This window comes from Drosophila virilis, chromosome 5 (genome assembly GCF_030788295.1).
Source record: "Drosophila virilis strain 15010-1051.87 chromosome 5, Dvir_AGI_RSII-ME, whole genome shotgun sequence".
NCBI classification, from domain to species: domain Eukaryota; kingdom Metazoa; phylum Arthropoda; class Insecta; order Diptera; family Drosophilidae; genus Drosophila; species Drosophila virilis.
Window position 1 is genome coordinate 13378614 of NC_091547.1, and position 17086 is coordinate 13395699.

The window sequence follows — 17086 nt, forward strand, 5'->3', positions numbered from 1 at the left end:
ATTTATTAAATTTGTTATCAGAATTAACTTAGTTTAAGAAACAAATATTGAATTTATTTAATAGTTTTACAAATATTTTCATGCTAGACAATCCGATTTTTATACAAATATATTTCGTTTTTATTATTTTGCTGCATTTTGAACAACAATTACAGTTATTTTTACGTCTGGCACTAACATAACTTCATGAGTTTTAGTGCGTACTCTTAACATCAAGAATTCATCGTTGGGATCCATTTTCTCCATACCTCGCTCCAAACGTCCTCTTAGTTCTTGAAAATGGCCAACAAATTTGACAGAGGTGTCAAATTCCATTGTGCTTTTAACAGGAATTCCAAACTCATTTATAATAATAATATCGCGAATATTTTTCTTCTCCTGAATTTGTCTAAATGCTTCATCGACATATCGACGTGTTCGTGGTGGCTGTAGATAAACAAACATTACTTCGTAAATAGTTCAATTAATATAATATAGGTTTTACCTTTTCTGGAGGGCTTTTAAACATATTTCACTATATCATTTGATCACTTTCTCCCACACAATGCGTGCATTCAAACATTGTTTTTTCTCTTCATGGTTGTCAAGACAGTTTCTAGAGGTAACGGCTGTTATATAGGTCTGCGGGTCAAATGCCAGTATCCAGTGTGGCCAGTGCGTGCTTATATACTTTTAAGGGAATTGCTATACACTTTATTAAAAATACCACTCTATTAGTATTTTTATACGCTTAAAATAATACATTAAACTTACTGCCAGCTGGTCACACTGCGGTATCGAGCAAACAAAACTTTATTTTTACTAATGAGACATTACTTTTGCAAAAGATTCAGCTAAATTCAGAGTTAACATGGTAAATAAAGTGTGTAATATTTTGAAAATAATTTACATTCGTTTTTATTGACAGTCGCAAGAAGTCGAAGAAACGTTGAAACGAATCCAAAGCCATAAAGGGGTCGTCGGCACGATTGTCGTCAACAATGAAGGTGGGTAAATATGCATGCATATATTCTGACCACTTCGGCTGCCTTAGTAACGCACAGTTGGCTTATTAGGTATTCCAGTTAAGTCGACTCTCGACAACACGACGACCGTTCAATACGCGGGCCTGATGAGTCAACTAGCCGACAAAGCTCGCAGTGTGGTGCGCGATCTGGACCCATCCAACGATATGACATTCCTTCGAGTACGCTCCAAAAAACACGAAATCATGGTTGCTCCCGACAAGGATTTTATTCTTATTGTTATTCAAAATCCAACCGATTAAATGCTCATAGGCGAAATTAAATTGCGAACCTTGTGATATGTGGTTTTATTTTCTGTCTTCAAAGGGGTGTAACGAAAAAATGTAAATACAATATTCCTTTATAAATCAATACCTTCATGTAAAACTAAGTTATTCGCATGTTGTGATCTCATAGGGTAGCATAACAGTTGTTTTTATAACATTTGCCATTTATTTTAACAGCTGGCTGAAGAAGTAAGCAATATGTTAACATTACGTCAATAGGGCACAGCTGTTAAATTAAAAAGGTGATGAGAGTTCTTATTTCTAAAAAATTGAGTCCATAAGAAATCGATAACTCTGTTAATCATTTGCTTATAAGAAATGTGTTTTCCATAATGTTTATGTGCTTAAATAAATTTACATACAAAATATGAGTTTCTAAAATAACTAGTGATTGATGATTCAGATTAATATCGATATTTTTAATCAATAGGCTTGAAGTTTTCTGTTAATGTAAAAAGAAATTAACATTAACATTAGCTTAATTTAATCAAACTTTGACGAATATATTCTCGAAAAAGCTCAGCTCAGCACACAAATTTAGATTTTTTAATATCGATGTATCGTTATTAGTCAGTCCGATAGTAAAAAATCGTAACTTGTAAAGTATCGAGACGTTACCATCTCCATAACATCAGCGAGTCTGTCGACAAGTCGTGTGTGTGGAAGTGGTGAAAACTTATAAGTTTTAACAAATGCATTTAAAAATTCGGTAATGGAAAAAATATAGCCAATAGTTATAAAAAAAATTAACACTTCGAATAAAACGGTCACTCAGTGTACGCGTGTGCAAAGAAACAAATTCCAAATTTAACAAAAAGGTAAATGTGAAATTGGGCGTGCAAGAGTAAAGAAAATGGCGTAATCACGCACTCAAACCAACAAACGGCAACGCAAACGGAATCTACGCTCCCCAATCAGCCAGTCAGCATTTAATGGTCGTTCGTTCTTTCAATATTTGATTAAAAAACCAGAAATACATGTATACTTATGTACATATGTGTACATATATATATATAATTGGTGTGAATGTGAAAAGTTTTAATAAGCTTTAATGTGAGCAGCGTAAGCGTTTTCAACGCTACTTATTGTGCAGCCATATTTGTTCCGTGAAAAATGAAAATGATATGTACATACATGCATACATACATATTCATGTATGTATGTATTAAAAAGATACGTATGTATGTACATGCATACGTATAAAGAATTAACTTGAAAAAGAATCACTTCGTATCAGATCGTCGTCCCGTTGTTCGCAAACCCAAGCAATTTTCAACGATTCGTATAAAGCGACGTCGATACGTCGTATTATGTACAAATGTATAAATGTTCGTACATACATACATACTTTCAATATCGACGATGGCATCACACAAGAGCGCACACGCACACGAACACAGGCAAACCTCATGCACGCACGTACTACGTAGAGACAATGTGTATGTACATACATACGTATGTCTCGCCAGCCGCTGCTGCTGGTACATAACAGAGTTGAACACATAAGGGCTGGCTGAATTTATAAATAAGAGGCGAAGCATGTGCTGCGCAGCAACTGCGCTGTCTGCTACGACTGCATTGCAGCGCAAGGGATTTTATTACGTACAGCTCGAGCGGACAGCAGCTTGTTGTTTTTGTTGTTGGTGCCGTTGTCGTTGGGTTCGTTTATATTTTTGGATATTTACATGTGCATGTGCTATATGCGTGTGTGTGTGTTTGTGTTTGTGCATCTAGGAGAGCTCTCGTTTAATGCATATGTTCAACGTAAAACGCGACGTTATACAAAACAACGTAACTGTTGGAACGGTTCAGTCCCCACCCGCAACGCGTAATCCTCGTATGTTTTGTGACATTCCATTTGCACACGCACACACACACACACACACACAGAGCTCTTAATATACAGCAACAACAACAACAGCAAATAAAAAGTGTCCTAAAACTTCAATTACAAATGTGTTATACGCATCTCTAATAGATAAATTAATTCATTTGACATGGTGCGAAAATCAATAATCAATCCGATTGTGAACAGTGAAATTTTAATTACGAATTGTCAAGTGTGAATCACATGGTAGATGGAACAAAAAAAAATTCACTTGCAAAAGTCAGCAGCAACAGTCGCAGCAAATAACAGAAACTGTTTCCTCGAATCATATGGGAGATAACGTGACTCAAACGACGTGTGTTTTTTTTTTTATATACATTTTCTTAGTCAGCATTGAGCAAATATATCAAACGATTCAAAATTACTTTTGCCAATGGATCCAGATTGTGAAGCCTTTAATTGCATCTGCTTAAAGAGAGATTGTTTTAGTTTAAAGTCCAATAATAACGATCGTTGTTTCGCATTTTTAGTTTGTCAACATCTTATCGCATCAGGTGTACATAATAAGGCACACATACCACGCGACAAATTCGGAAAATATCAATCAGAGCCAAAGAGTGTGCGTGTGTGTGTGCGAGGTTTATAGAAATACGCAGCAGTTCTGCAAGTCGAAAACTCAACTAAAAACGCAATTGAATCGCAAATAGAAAATATAAAAAATATATCTAGAATAGGTTTCTATGCAACAATTCAAGTGTGCTTTCCATTTAACATTATTATTTTTTAATTTTTATTATTTCCAAATGTTTCAATACATTTTAAGATAGTTGCCTCTGTTTTTAGGGGGGTCTCTGAACTTTTGGCCAGCTGCTGCACTCGCTTCGATCAAAAGTGACCGACAGGCGACCGACTTATGCAGCAGCAGAACAACCCCAAAAGAGATACACACACACACACACACACACGCACGCACGCACACAAAGGCGAATGGACCGGCAGCAGCAGCTTTCTTCCCTTACTCTACTTTTTGGGCAACAAACTGGTTTTCATCCCCGTTGCGCAGACTTGGTTTTCATTTGGATATAACTGTTAAATCGCTGGAGCAATGGGAAACTCACAGCATTTAGGCATTGACTCCCACCTCTTTAAATGGCCAACACATTTTTGGCCAGCTTTGCTCTACTGCATTGGAGTCGTTGTCGCGAGTGCGGCGAATACAATGTAATCAAATTTATGAGCTAATTGACGAAGCGGGCGCGGGACGATGAGGGGGGGAAAATCCGCTGTAATATAAAGACTGGAGCTGCTTGTGCGTGCCCGTGCTCGTGTCTACCGAAGCGTTTGTCAGATGATAAAGCTCGGAACAACACGTAGAAACATTGGCCTATGTGTATACCATATGTATTTCGTATTTTTCGTACACATTTTTTTTTATATGCATGAGTTTGTGTAATGCATATATTAAACGCCGTCGCGTTATCGCAAAACAACAAATCAAACCAGCAGCAACAACAATTATAACAACAACAACAACAAAATTGTTTTTGGCTTCGTTTTGCTTGAGCCACACGCAACAAAATTTGTACAAAAATAATCGAATGTCTATAGGGCACATTTTGGCTAAATATACCAGGGATGCAAAACAACATTAAAGTCTCGATCCGTGGCTCAAAGCTTTAATCGATTCTGATTTATAAACGAGTTGCCCCTAAAAGGTTGGCTTAAACCCTCTCTCCCAAAATTTATATACAGATATAGTTCGTTTTTTCATTTTGAAAATATTGCAACAATATTAACGTTACAAAAAAAAACAAAGAGAGAATGGGGTCAGTTTTACCTGAAATGTCAACTTGGGTATTTTGAAAATGTGCTCTTTTTGTTTTTGTTTTATTTGGACTTTGTCGTTTTTGAGTTTAGTTTCTTTTAGTTCAGAGCAAACCAGTTCTCGTCCCTCGCATGTTGAATTGACCAAAAACATGTTTCATAGCAGCTGGATAGTGTTTATATTAAGGACTGAACTGAGATCCAACACCTGTCAAAACCAACTACCTGCGCTTAAGAAATCTCTCTCCTTGGCCGGTTGAACTTTGACCCAACAACCAGCAGCAGCAGCAGCATCTTCGCTGACGAAACACACAGAGAAACCAAAATAGCCGCACACAACGATCTGCAAAGTGAAATTTGCAAAATTCCCAAATGTGTTAAAATCTCCAAAATACCAAATGCAACTGCACTTGTTTCATGTGTGTGTGTGTGTGCGTGTGTGTGTGTGTGAGTGTGCTCTCATTTTGAAAGAAACGACAAAAGGCACCAACAGCGACGCTGCTGCTGCCTCTGCCGCTAACGAAGACAGAGAGACGACCTTTTATTTACTTTGGCATATTTTGGCATAGGAAAACAGGGACCTGAAATCTGAGTACGTTGAACATCTGTTCCCAAATGTTTTCTTTTTTTTTTTTGTTCGGGCACAAAGAAGATTTCACCAAGAAATTATTGGAATACATGTTTCGGCTGATGCACACAATCAACTCTTAAAGTACCAGACACACACACACACGCACATATATATATATATATGTGTCAGCGTACATGCATGTATGTGCATTTGGGTGCATTTATATAAGTGTCTCGACTGTGTGTGTGTGTGTGTGTACTGCATATATTGTATGAGAAACACAATGCAAAGTGTGAAACAAGACTCTTTCTCACATACGTACCTGTTTTATTTCATTCCAGGTAAATCGACGTCGACGACAACTGAATACCTAAAAGCAGCAATACAACAACAGCAAGGGGCAACATCGAAGCAGCGGCACGCAGAATAAAGAAACAAGGAAACATTTGCACAGCAACCAGCCGACAAAAATAACAACAACAACAACAGCAGCAACAGCAACTACAACGGGCACAGCAACCGACAAGAAAAACCACTTCAACAAAAGAGGATAACATATTGAAAGAGCTCCGCACACACACACACACACACGCAGTCACAGACTGGCACAACAAACGCCAACGGAGCTGCCAACTCACACGTATGTACGTGGGAAAGTAAACCGACATCTTTTTACGACGTCGTCGGGTTTTGCAATCGGGCTAGAAAGAGAGGAGAGGAGAGAGCGAGTCACTGAGTTTTGAAGCTCAGAGTTCGACAAGCAAGCACAGGGCCAGGGCCAGCCCTTTAATAACGCACTCATCCACACACACACACACACACAAGCATACGCACGCACGTACGCCCACAGAGCAGCGCTGGCAGTCGCGATCAACGAAAAGAGCGGACGAAGCTGGACATCGCGAGAGCGAAAGAGAGCACGCGAGAGCGAGTGCACGTGAGAGAGTGTTTGTTGAGTTGGCGTTCGTTCGGCTCTCGTTCGGTTGCTTAACAAGCGCATTTGGAAATCTCAGCAGCGGCGCATTCGTGAAAGTGCGTCGTCGTCGTTGTGCGTGAGCGTGATCAACTTGGAGCCGCGCACTCGACTGCATTTACGAAACACACCAGTGTTGCCACATTGCTGAAAGCTGCTCGGGCACATGAAAGCTTAAAGTGATTAGACCACTAAAATACACATATAAAAAGAACAACAACAAGTGGAAGAACAAGCGGCAGGAAAAAGACGCCAGACTTCAAATGAAAACGCTCGTGCTCAGTCCAGACGATCTGCAGAACTTTAACAAGTTCATCTACGATCCCAAATCGGCAGCCCAGCTGGCCGCCAGTGCGGGCGCCATAGCGGCAGCCGCCCATGGACATCCCGGAGGCGTGCAGCTAGTGGCAAACGGCACAGCAGTACCTGTCTCCGCCGTAACAACAGTAAGCGGCGCACCAGCAGGCACAGTCAACAGCGCCAACAAGCTAATGGCGCTACACTACTATCTGAACCATCAGGGCAACTATGTGGGCGCCCAGCCCGTGAATGGTGGCAGCACGGCGGCGGCTGCTCATGCGCAGCAGCAGCAGCAGCAGCAGCTGCTGGCACAGTCGCAGACGCAGCTGAAGCAGCTGCAGCTAAAGCAGCCGACAATACACCAGCACCAGCAGCACATTAGCTACCATCATCATCATCCCTACTACCAGCAGCAGACGCAGCAACTCAGCCACAGCCTTCCAGCAGCGCATCATGCCCAGCACAAGGTACAGGTGCAGGTACAGGTGCAACAACAGCAGCAGCAGATCCAGGCCAGCCATCAGCAGCAGCAGCAGCAGCAACAAAGTCATTTGCCTGTGCATGCGCTTAATCAGAACTCCAACTTCTCGGCGGCCAGTTCAAGCACGGGCGGCACCGCCTCCAGCCATGCGCCGACACAGCAATCGAACGGCTCCAGCGTATCACCCACAATCATCAGTCACCAGCCGCGCGGCGGCGTCGTCGTCGGCGGCGGCGGCAGCAACAGCAATATAGCAGCCGCTGCGAATGCGCTGCTGCGCGCCACGGCTGCGGCTGGGGCGGCGCCGATATTGTCAGCGTCGTCCTCGTCATCGTCGTCAGCGTCCTCGTCATCCTCTTCAGGGTCGTCCGCCTCGTCATCATCCACGTCCGGCTCGACGTCCGGCTCCGCCAATTGTGCCAAGAAACTGAAAACCGAGCCGCTTCTCTCGCAATACAATCAAACGGAACGGCTGAACTTTGCCAACACGTATATCGTGTGGAGCGAGGAGCACTGGCGGCGTGTCATCTTCCATGATGAGCGGCGCTTCAATTTGGACGGCCCGGATGGCTTCTCCTACTACTTTCACGATCTGCGCAACTATGAGCGCACGCTGTCGCAGCGGCCGCGCGGCAACTCCGTCTACATCTACCTGATGATCTGCGTCGGCGGCGCTGTCCACCTGGAGGTCTCGTCCGCCAAGCAGCGGCCCGAGTCCTGCATTGAGGCGATCATGCGCGAACGTCCCAATATTGTCAGCAAACTGGGCGGCAATACGGAGTTTGTGCTGCAGGATCATAACTGGATGTCGCACGCGCTGCCCACCGCCCAGGAGCTCTTGAATGCCGAGGGCCTTAAGACGCAAAAGTGGCCAACAATTGCCCACGATCTGAACATCATGGAGAACATTTGGGGCTGGCTAATACGCGAGGTGTTTGACGGCGGGCGTAAGTTCTCCCGCAAGGACGACTTGATATTCCGCATCAAGGAGGCGTGGTCGCGCCTGCCGCTCGACCTGATCACCAACCTGTACAGCACGCTGCCCGAGCGCATCACCGAGCTGTATTACACTCAAGGCGTCTACACGAATTGTTGACAACCGACGCCGCAAGACGCTGAATGCGAAGATGACAGTGATGCAGCCAGATGTGGATGGGGACCGGGACGGGGAGGGGAAGAGGAACGGTATGGACATGGCAGAGGCTTCCTCTCACCCAAGTGGCAGCTGCTAACACGGATTACGTTCTAAGTGGCGGCTATCCCCATTACGCTGGATCCTCCCCTCCAGGACATTGGCGATTGCAAATCTTTTCGTACATTTAACTTGACATTTTTTGTGTATAGCTTTAAGAAGTGTGTGCGTGTGTGTGCGTGTGCGTGTGTGTGTATGTGTGAGAAGGGAGCAACTAAATCCGAATCTGAATACGTATTTGTGTCTGTGTCCGTGTATCCGTATCCGTATCTGACGACTGGTATCTGTATTTGTATCTGCCACTGCCCGCATTGAATTCTCGGTTTTGAACAAAATGAATGCGAGATTCCCGCACGCCACGTGTGGCAACACTGGCCAAACACATGCTAACCTCACCACCACAGCCAGTGTTGCCATGTCGCTTTGTAATTAGTGTTTTATGCAAAAACTCCCGATCTTAAGAATGTAAGACCTACTTTTAGTTATCGTTTTTAATTAACACCTCTCCCCCACGCAAATTAGTTACAAGAGGATTATTTTATTTGCACTTAACTCATTTTGTTGATTGTTTTTAGTTATGCAAACAAAGGAGGAAGAAGAAGAAGATGGAAGAGAAAGGCGAACAAAATTAATGCAAAGCGAGAAAAATAAAAATAAAAAAAATGTAACTAAAGTATTATTTTAAGGCATAGTTTTTTGTTGTAGCAAAATACACACACAAAACGAAACAAAAGAAAACAAGAAGAAAAACAAAAACAAAACTAAAATCCTATCATGTAAAGTTTGTTTACAAGCAGATATAAATAATTATCAATGTAATTAATACTTATTAAATTTAACGAAACAAAAAAAAAAGAGAGTAAAAGGAGAAAGCTAGAGCAAAAATTAGCGTTAATCTAAGATCAAAATCAACTACTAATTGGTAAAACTGAAGAGAAATAAAAAACAAAACAAAAAGAACACATCTGAACATAGAAATCATGCTGAACAAACCATATTAAATAATTCAAAACTCAACTCATTTAACTTAATCCATAGACAAAGCAGACGTGATCCTTCAGATCCTGCCGGTCGCTGCTGATGACGATCCTTCGTTGTTTTTTGTTTTTTTTTTTTTTGTGCCGGCCGTGTTGCGGTTCATCAAAGCAACGACAAAATACCCACTAATATGGATGATGTTGACGGATACCCTATAAATATGTAGAGAGAGTACACACAGACATATAGATACACACTATTGCACACACTTGGCAGACACGACGAACTGAACAGATGCAAATGCAGGTGCATTTGCAGGCAACCAATCGCAACTATTCGAAAGTATCCTGGGAGCAAGCAACTCCCGAGTTCTGTAATTCAGCAAATTATGTGATTTTCCTTTTGTTTCGCTTTTTGCAATCAACTCAAAATGTCAGACAAAAACAAAACAAACTTAAAATAAAAATAAAAAAAATAAATCAACAATCTTTATACATACACCTAATACATATAAAAAATGGAAATATTATGATTAATTAATAATGAAATGCAATTACCAATAAAAACTACCAGCAAATACGTAAAAATAATTTAAAATAAACCCATATTATTTACTCCAAAACTCGTGTAAAATGTGCCGAATTTGTTGTTTATAGACCATTGAATATAAAGGCATATCCGATCCTATAAAGTTCGACCAACTAGCGAGAAGTCGCCGTTTCAACTCCAAGTAAAAATGTTTTAGTAATTCGTTAAAGGAAACGGAACTTAATAGCGCATCAAAATTCATGTGATAATAGTGTCCTCAAATATCCTATATAGACATAGGTCAAAACTTCCCACCCCCATAACTCTGTCAAAACTCAACCGATTTTCACGAGGTTCGACTTTTTATTCATGGTTTGACCTCTAGATAAAAGTGGCATCAAAATCTGGCAACGCTATTTTTGGTCAAAATTCATGTGAAAATAGTGTCCTCAAATATCCTATATAGACATAGGTCAAAACTTCCCACCCCCATAACTCTGTCAAAACTCAACCGATTTTCACGAGGTTCGACTTTTTATTCATGGTTTGACCTCTAGATAAAAGTGGCATCAAAATCTGGCAATGCTATTTTTGGTCAAAATTCATGTGAAAATAGTGTCCTCAAATATCCTATATAGACATAGGTCAAAACTTCCCACCCCCATAACTCTGTCAAAACTCAACCGATTTCCACGAGGTTCGACTTTTTATTCCTGGTTTGACCTCTAGATAAAAGTGGCATCAAAATCTGGCAACGCTATTTTTGGTCAAAATTCATGTGAAAATAGTGTCCTCAAATATCCTATATAGACATAGGTCAAAACTTCCCACCCCCATAACTCTGTCAAAACTCAACCGATTTTCACGAGGTTCGACTTTTTATTCATGGTTTGACCTCTAGATAAAAGTGGCATCAAAATCTGGCAACGCTATTTTTGGTCAAAATTCATGTGAAAATAGTGTCCTCAAATATCCTATATAGACATAGGTCAAAACTTCCCACCCCATAACTCTGTCAAAACTCAACCGATTCTCACGAGGCTTGGCTTTTTATTCATGGTTTGACCTCTAGATAAAATTGGCATCAAAATCTGGCAACGCTATTTTTGGTCAAAATTCATGTGAAAATAGTGTCCTCAAATATCCAATATAGACATAGGTCAAAACTACCCACCTCCATAACTCTGTCAAAACTCAACCGATTCTCACGAGGCTTGGCTTTTTATTCATGGTTTGACCTCTAGATAAAATTGGCATCCAAATCTGGCAACGCTATTTTTGGTCAAAATTCATGTGAAAATAGTGTCCTCAAATATCCTATATAGATATAGGTCAAAACTTCCCACCCCCATAACTCTGTCAAAACTCAACCGATTTCCACGAGGCTCGACTTTTTATTCATGGTTTGACCTCTATATAAAAGTGGCATCAAAATCTGGCAACGCTATTTTTGGTCAAAATTCATGTGAAAATAGTGTCCTCAAATATCCTATATAGACATAGGTCAAAACTTCCCACCCCCATAACTCTGTCAAAACTCAACCGATTTCCACGAGGTTCGACTTTTTATTCATGGTTTGACCTCTAGATAAAAGTGGCATCAAAATCTGGCAACGCTATTTTTGGTCAAAATTCATGTGAAAATAGTGTCCTCAAATATCCTATATAGACATAGGTCAAAACTTCCCACCCCCATAACTCTGTCAAAACTCAACCGATTTTCACGAGGTTCGACTTTTTATTCATGGTTTGACCTCTAGATAAAAGTGGCATCAAAATCTGGCAACGCTATTTTTGGTCAAAATTCATGTGAAAATAGTGTCCTCAAATATCCTATATAGATATAGGTCAAAACTTCCTACCCCCCATAACTCTGTCAAAACTCAACCGATTTCCACGAGGTTCGACTTTTTATTCATGGTTTGACCTCTAGATAAAATTGGCATCAAAATCTGGCAACGCTATTTTTGGTCAAAATGCATGTGAAAATAGTGTCCTCAAATATCCTATATAGACATAGGTCAAAACTTCCCTCCCCCATAACTCTGTCAAAACTCAACCGATTTCCACGAGGTTCGACTTTTTATTCATGGTTTGACCTCTAGATAAAAGTGGCATCAAAATCTGGCAACGCTATTTTTGGTCAAAATGCATGTGAAAATAGTGTCCTCAAATATCCTATATAGACATAGGTCAAAACTTCCCACCCCCATAACTCTGTCAAAACTCAACCGATTCTCACGAGGCTTGGCTTTTTATTCATGGTTTGAGCTCTAGATAAAATTGGCATCAAAATCTGGCAACGCTATTTTTGGTCAAAATTCATGTGAAAATAGTGTCCTCAAATATCCTATATAGACATAGGTCAAAACTTCCCACCCCCATAACTCTGTCAAAACTCAACCGATTTCCACGAGGTTCGACTTTTTATTCATGGTTTGACCTCTATATAAAAGTGGCATCAAAATCTGGTAACGCTATTTTTGGTAAAATTCATGTGAAAATAGTGTCCTCAAATATCCTATATAGACATAGGTCAAAACTTCCCACCCCCATAACTCTGTCAAAACTCAACCGATTCTCACGAGGCTTGGCTTTTTATTCATGGTTTGACCTCTAGATAAAATTGGCATCAAAATCTGGTAACGCTATTTTTGATCAAAATTCATGTAAAAATAGTGTCCTCAAATATCTATATAGACATAGGTCAAAACTTCCCACCCCCAGAACTCTGTCAAAACTCAACCGATTCTCACGAGGCTTGGCTTTTTATTCATGGTTTGACCTCTAGATAAAAGTGGCATCAAAATCTGGCAACGTTATTTTTGGTCAAAATTCATGTGAAAATAGTGTCCTCAAATATCCTATATAGACATAGGTCCAAACTTCCCACCCCCATAACTCTGTCAAAACTCAACCGATTTTCACGAGGTTCGACTTTTTATTCATGGTTTGACCTCTAGATAAAAGTGGCATCAAAATCTGGCAACGCTATTTTTGGTCAAAATTCATGTGAAAATAGTGTGCTCAAATATCCTATATAGATATAGGTCAAAACTTCCCACCCCCATAACTCTGTCAAAACTCAACCGATTTCCACGAGGTTCGACTTTTTATTCATGGTTTGACCTCTAGATAAAAGTGGCATCAAAATCTGGCAACGCTATTTTTGGTCAAAATTCATGTGAAAATAGTGTCCTCAAATATCCTATATAGACATAGGTCAAAACTTCCCACCCCCATAACTCCGTCAAAACTCAATCGATTTCCACGAGGTTCGACTTTTTATTCATGGATTGACCTCTAGATAAAAGTGGCATCAAAATCTGGCAACGTTATTTTTGGTCAAAATTCATGTGAAAATAGTGTCCTCAAATATCCTATATAGACATAGGTCCAAACTTCCCACCCCCATAACTCTGTCAAAACTCAACCGATTTTCACGAGGTTCGACTTTTTATTCATGGTTTGACCTCTAGATAAAAGTGGCATCAAAATCTGGCAACGCTATTTTTGGTCAAAATTCATGTGAAAATAGTGTCCTCAAATATCCTATATAGATATAGGTCAAAACTTCCCACCCCCATAACTCTGTCAAAACTCAACCGATTTCCACGAGGTTCGACTTTTTATTCATGGTTTGACCTCTAGATAAAATTGGCATCAAAATCTGGCAACGCTATTTTTGGTCAAAATTCATGTGAAAATAGTGTCCTCAAATATCCTATATAGACATAGGTCAAAACTTCCCACCCCCATAACTCCGTCAAAACTCAATCGATTTCCACGAGGTTCGACTTTTTATTCATGGATTGACCTCTAGATAAAAGTGGCATCAAAATCTGGCAACGCTATTTTTGGTCAAAATTCATGTGAAAATAGTGTCCTCAAATATCCTATATAGATATAGGTCAAAACTTCCCACCCCCATAACTCTGTCAAAACTCAACCGATTTCCACGAGGTTCGACTTTTTATTCATGGTTTGACCTCTAGATAAAAGTGGCATCAAAATCTGGCAACGCTATTTTTGGTCAAAATTCATGTGAAAATAGTGTCCTCAAATATCCTATATAGATATAGGTCAAAACTTCCCACCCCCATAACTCTGTCAAAACTCAACCGATTTCCACGAGGTTCGACTTTTTATTCATGGTTTGACCTCTAGATAAAATTGGCATCAAAATCTGGCAACGCTATTTTTGGTCAAAATTCATGTGAAAATAGTGTCCTCAAATATCCTATATAGACATAGGTCAAAACTTCCCTCCCCCATAACTCTGTCAAAACTCAACCGATTTCCACGAGGTTCGACTTTTTATTCATGGTTTGACCTCTAGATAAAAGTGGCATCAAAATCTGGCAACGCTATTTTTGGTCAAAATGCATGTGAAAATAGTGTCCTCAAATATCCTATATAGACATAGGTCAAAACTTCCCACCCCCATAACTCTGTCAAAACTCAACCGATTCTCACGAGGCTTGGCTTTTTATTCATGGTTTGAGCTCTAGATAAAATTGGCATCAAAATCTGGCAGCGCTATTTTTGGTCAAAATTCATGTGAAAATAGTGTCCTCAAATATCCTATATAGACATAGGTCAAAACTTCCCACCCCCATAACTCTGTCAAAACTCAACCGATTTCCACGAGGTTCGACTTTTTATTCATGGTTTGACCTCTATATAAAAGTGGCATCAAAATCTGGCAACGCTATTTTTGGTCAAAATTCATGTGAAAATAGTGTCCTCAAATATCCTATATAGACATAGGTCAAAACTTCCCACCCCCATAACTCTGTCAAAACTCAACCGATTCTCACGAGGCTTGGCTTTTTATTCATGGTTTGACCTCTAGATAAAATTGGCATCAAAATCTGGTAACGCTATTTTTGGTCAAAATTCATGTAAAAATAGTGTCCTCAAATATCTATATAGACATAGGTCAAAACTTCCCACCCCCAGAACTCTGTCAAAACTCAACCGATTCTCACGAGGCTTGGCTTTTTATTCATGGTTTGACCTCTAGATAAAAGTGGCATCAAAATCTGGCAACGTTATTTTTGGTCAAAATTCATGTGAAAATAGTGTCCTCAAATATCCTATATAGACATAGGTCCAAACTTCCCACCCCCATAACTCTGTCAAAACTCAACCGATTTTCACGAGGTTCGACTTTTTATTCATGGTTTGACCTCTAGATAAAAGTGGCATCAAAATCTGGCAACGCTATTTTTGGTCAAAATTCATGTGAAAATAGTGTCCTCAAATATCCTATATAGATATAGGTCAAAACTTCCCACCCCCATAACTCTGTCAAAACTCAACCGATTTCCACGAGGTTCGACTTTTTATTCATGGTTTGACCTCTAGATAAAAGTGGCATCAAAATCTGGCAACGCTATTTTTGGTCAAAATTCATGTGAAAATAGTGTCCTCAAATATCCTATATAGACATAGGTCAAAACTTCCCACCCCCATAACTCTGTCAAAACTCAACCGATTTCCACGAGGTTCGACTTTTTATTCATGGTTTGACCTCCAGATAAAATTGGCATCAAAATCTGGCAACGCTATTTTTGGTCAAAATGCATGTGAAAATAGTGTCCTCAAATATCCTATATAGACATAGGTCAAAACTTCCCTCCCCCATAACTCTGTCAAAACTCAACCGATTTCCACGAGGTTCGACTTTTTATTCATGGTTTGACCTCTAGATAAAAGTGGCATCAAAATCTGGCAACGCTATTTTTGGTCAAAATTCATGTGAAAATAGTGTCCTCAAATATCCTATATAGACATAGGTCAAAACTTCCCACCCCCATAACTCTGTCAAAACTCAACCGATTCTCACGAGGCTTGGCTTTTTATTCATGGTTTGACCTCTATATAAAAGTGGCATCAAAATCTGGTAACGCTATTTTTGGTCAAAATTCATGTGAAAATAGTGTCCTCAAATATCCTATATAGACATAGGTCAAAACTTCCCACCCCCATAACTCTGTCAAAACTCAACCGATTCTCACGAGGCTTGGCTTTTTATTCATGGTTTGACCTCTATATAAAAGTGGCATCCAAATCTGGTAACGCTATTTTTGGTCAAAATTCATGTGAAAATAGTGTCCTCAAATATCCTATATAGACATAGGTCAAAACTTCCCTCCCCCATAACTCTGTCAAAACTCAACCGATTCTCACGAGGCTTGGCTTTTTATTCATGGTTTGACCTCTAGATAAAATTGGCATCAAAATCTGGCAACGTTATTTTTGGTCAAAATTCATGTGAAAATAGTGTCCTCAAATATCCTATATAGACATAGGTCAAAACTTCCCACCCCCATAACTCTGTCAAAACTCAACCGATTTTCACGAGGTTCGACTTTTTATTAATGGTTTGACCTCTAGATAAAAGTGGCATCAAAATCTGGCAACGCTATTTTTGGTCAAAATTCATGTGAAAATAGTGTCCTCAAATATCCTATATAGACATAGGTCAAAACTTCCCACCCCCATAACTCTGTCAAAACTCAACCGATTTCCACGAGGTTCGACTTTTTATTCATGGTTTGACCTCTAGATAAAGGTGGCATCAAAATCTGGCAACGCTATTTTTGGTCAAAATTCATGTGAAAATAGTGTCCTCAAATATCTATATAGACATAGGTCAAAACTTCCCACCCCCAGAACTCTGTCAAAACTCAACCGATTCTCACGAGGCTTGGCTTTTTATTCATGGTTTGACCTCTAGATAAAATTGGCATCAAAATCTGGCAACACTATTTTTGGTCAAAATTCATGTGAAAATAGTGTCCTCGAATATCCTACATAGATATGTAGACAAATTTCCCAACCCCACAGCTCGGTCAAAACTCAACCGATTCTCACGAGGTTCGACTTTTTATTAATGGTTTGACCTCTAGATAAAAGTGGCATCAAAATCTGGCAACGCTATTTTTGGTCAAAATTCATGTGAAAATAGTGTTCTCAAATATCCTATATAGACATAGGTCACAACTTCCCACCCCCATAACTCTGTCAAAACTCAACCGATTTCCACGAGGTTCGACTTTTTATTCATGGTTTGACCTCCAGATAAAATTGGCATCAAAATCTGGCAGCACTA

At 39.9% G+C, this 17086-nt stretch overlaps 3 protein-coding genes across 4 annotated transcripts; 2 read left to right on the forward strand and 1 right to left on the reverse strand.

Annotated features, from left to right (window-relative positions):
• Positions 1-85: 85 nt before the first annotated feature.
• Positions 86-643, reverse strand: robls54B (roadblock similar 54B). Its single transcript, XM_002050074.4, has 2 exons — positions 485-643; positions 86-426 (listed from the first exon to the last, which is right to left on the reverse strand). Exons 1-2 carry the CDS (start codon positions 506-508, stop codon positions 124-126), a joined length of 327 nt encoding a protein of 108 aa, XP_002050110.2. The 5' UTR covers positions 509-643; the 3' UTR covers positions 86-123.
• A 74-nt stretch (positions 644-717) lies between these two features.
• On the forward strand, positions 718-1295 carry robl (dynein light chain roadblock). The gene is made up of 3 exons (XM_002050073.4): positions 718-853; positions 908-986; positions 1056-1295. The coding sequence occupies exons 1-3, from the start codon at positions 851-853 to the stop codon at positions 1265-1267; spliced, it is 294 nt and encodes a 97-aa protein (XP_002050109.1). The 5' UTR covers positions 718-850; the 3' UTR covers positions 1268-1295.
• Positions 1296-1910: 615 nt separating this feature from the next.
• LOC6625852 (AT-rich interactive domain-containing protein 1B) lies at positions 1911-9420 on the forward strand. Of its 2 annotated transcripts, none has more exons than XM_002050072.4 (2): positions 1911-2109; positions 5856-9420. In XM_002050072.4, exon 2 carries the CDS (start codon positions 6751-6753, stop codon positions 8362-8364), a length of 1614 nt encoding a protein of 537 aa, XP_002050108.1. In that variant the 5' UTR covers positions 1911-2109; positions 5856-6750; the 3' UTR covers positions 8365-9420. The 2 variants fall into 2 exon arrangements, with proteins under 2 accessions (XP_002050108.1, XP_032291678.1); XM_032435787.2 differs by lacking the exon at positions 1911-2109 and adding an exon at positions 5083-5535.
• Positions 9421-17086: the final 7666 nt, after the last annotated feature.

Excerpts from the sequence above, each read along its gene's own strand:
- robls54B (XM_002050074.4), bottom strand. The coding sequence starts at position 508 with ATGTTTAAAAGCCCTCCAGAAAAG. Across the intron at positions 427-484 it reads TTAAAAGCCCTCCAGAAAAG|CCACCACGAACACGTCGATA; the intron begins GTAAAACCTATA and ends GTTTATCTACAG.
- robl (XM_002050073.4), top strand. Across the intron at positions 987-1,055 it reads GATTGTCGTCAACAATGAAG|GTATTCCAGTTAAGTCGACT; the intron begins GTGGGTAAATAT and ends TTGGCTTATTAG.
- LOC6625852 (XM_002050072.4), top strand. The coding sequence starts at position 6,751 with ATGAAAACGCTCGTGCTCAGTCCAGACGATCTGCAGAACTTTAACAAG.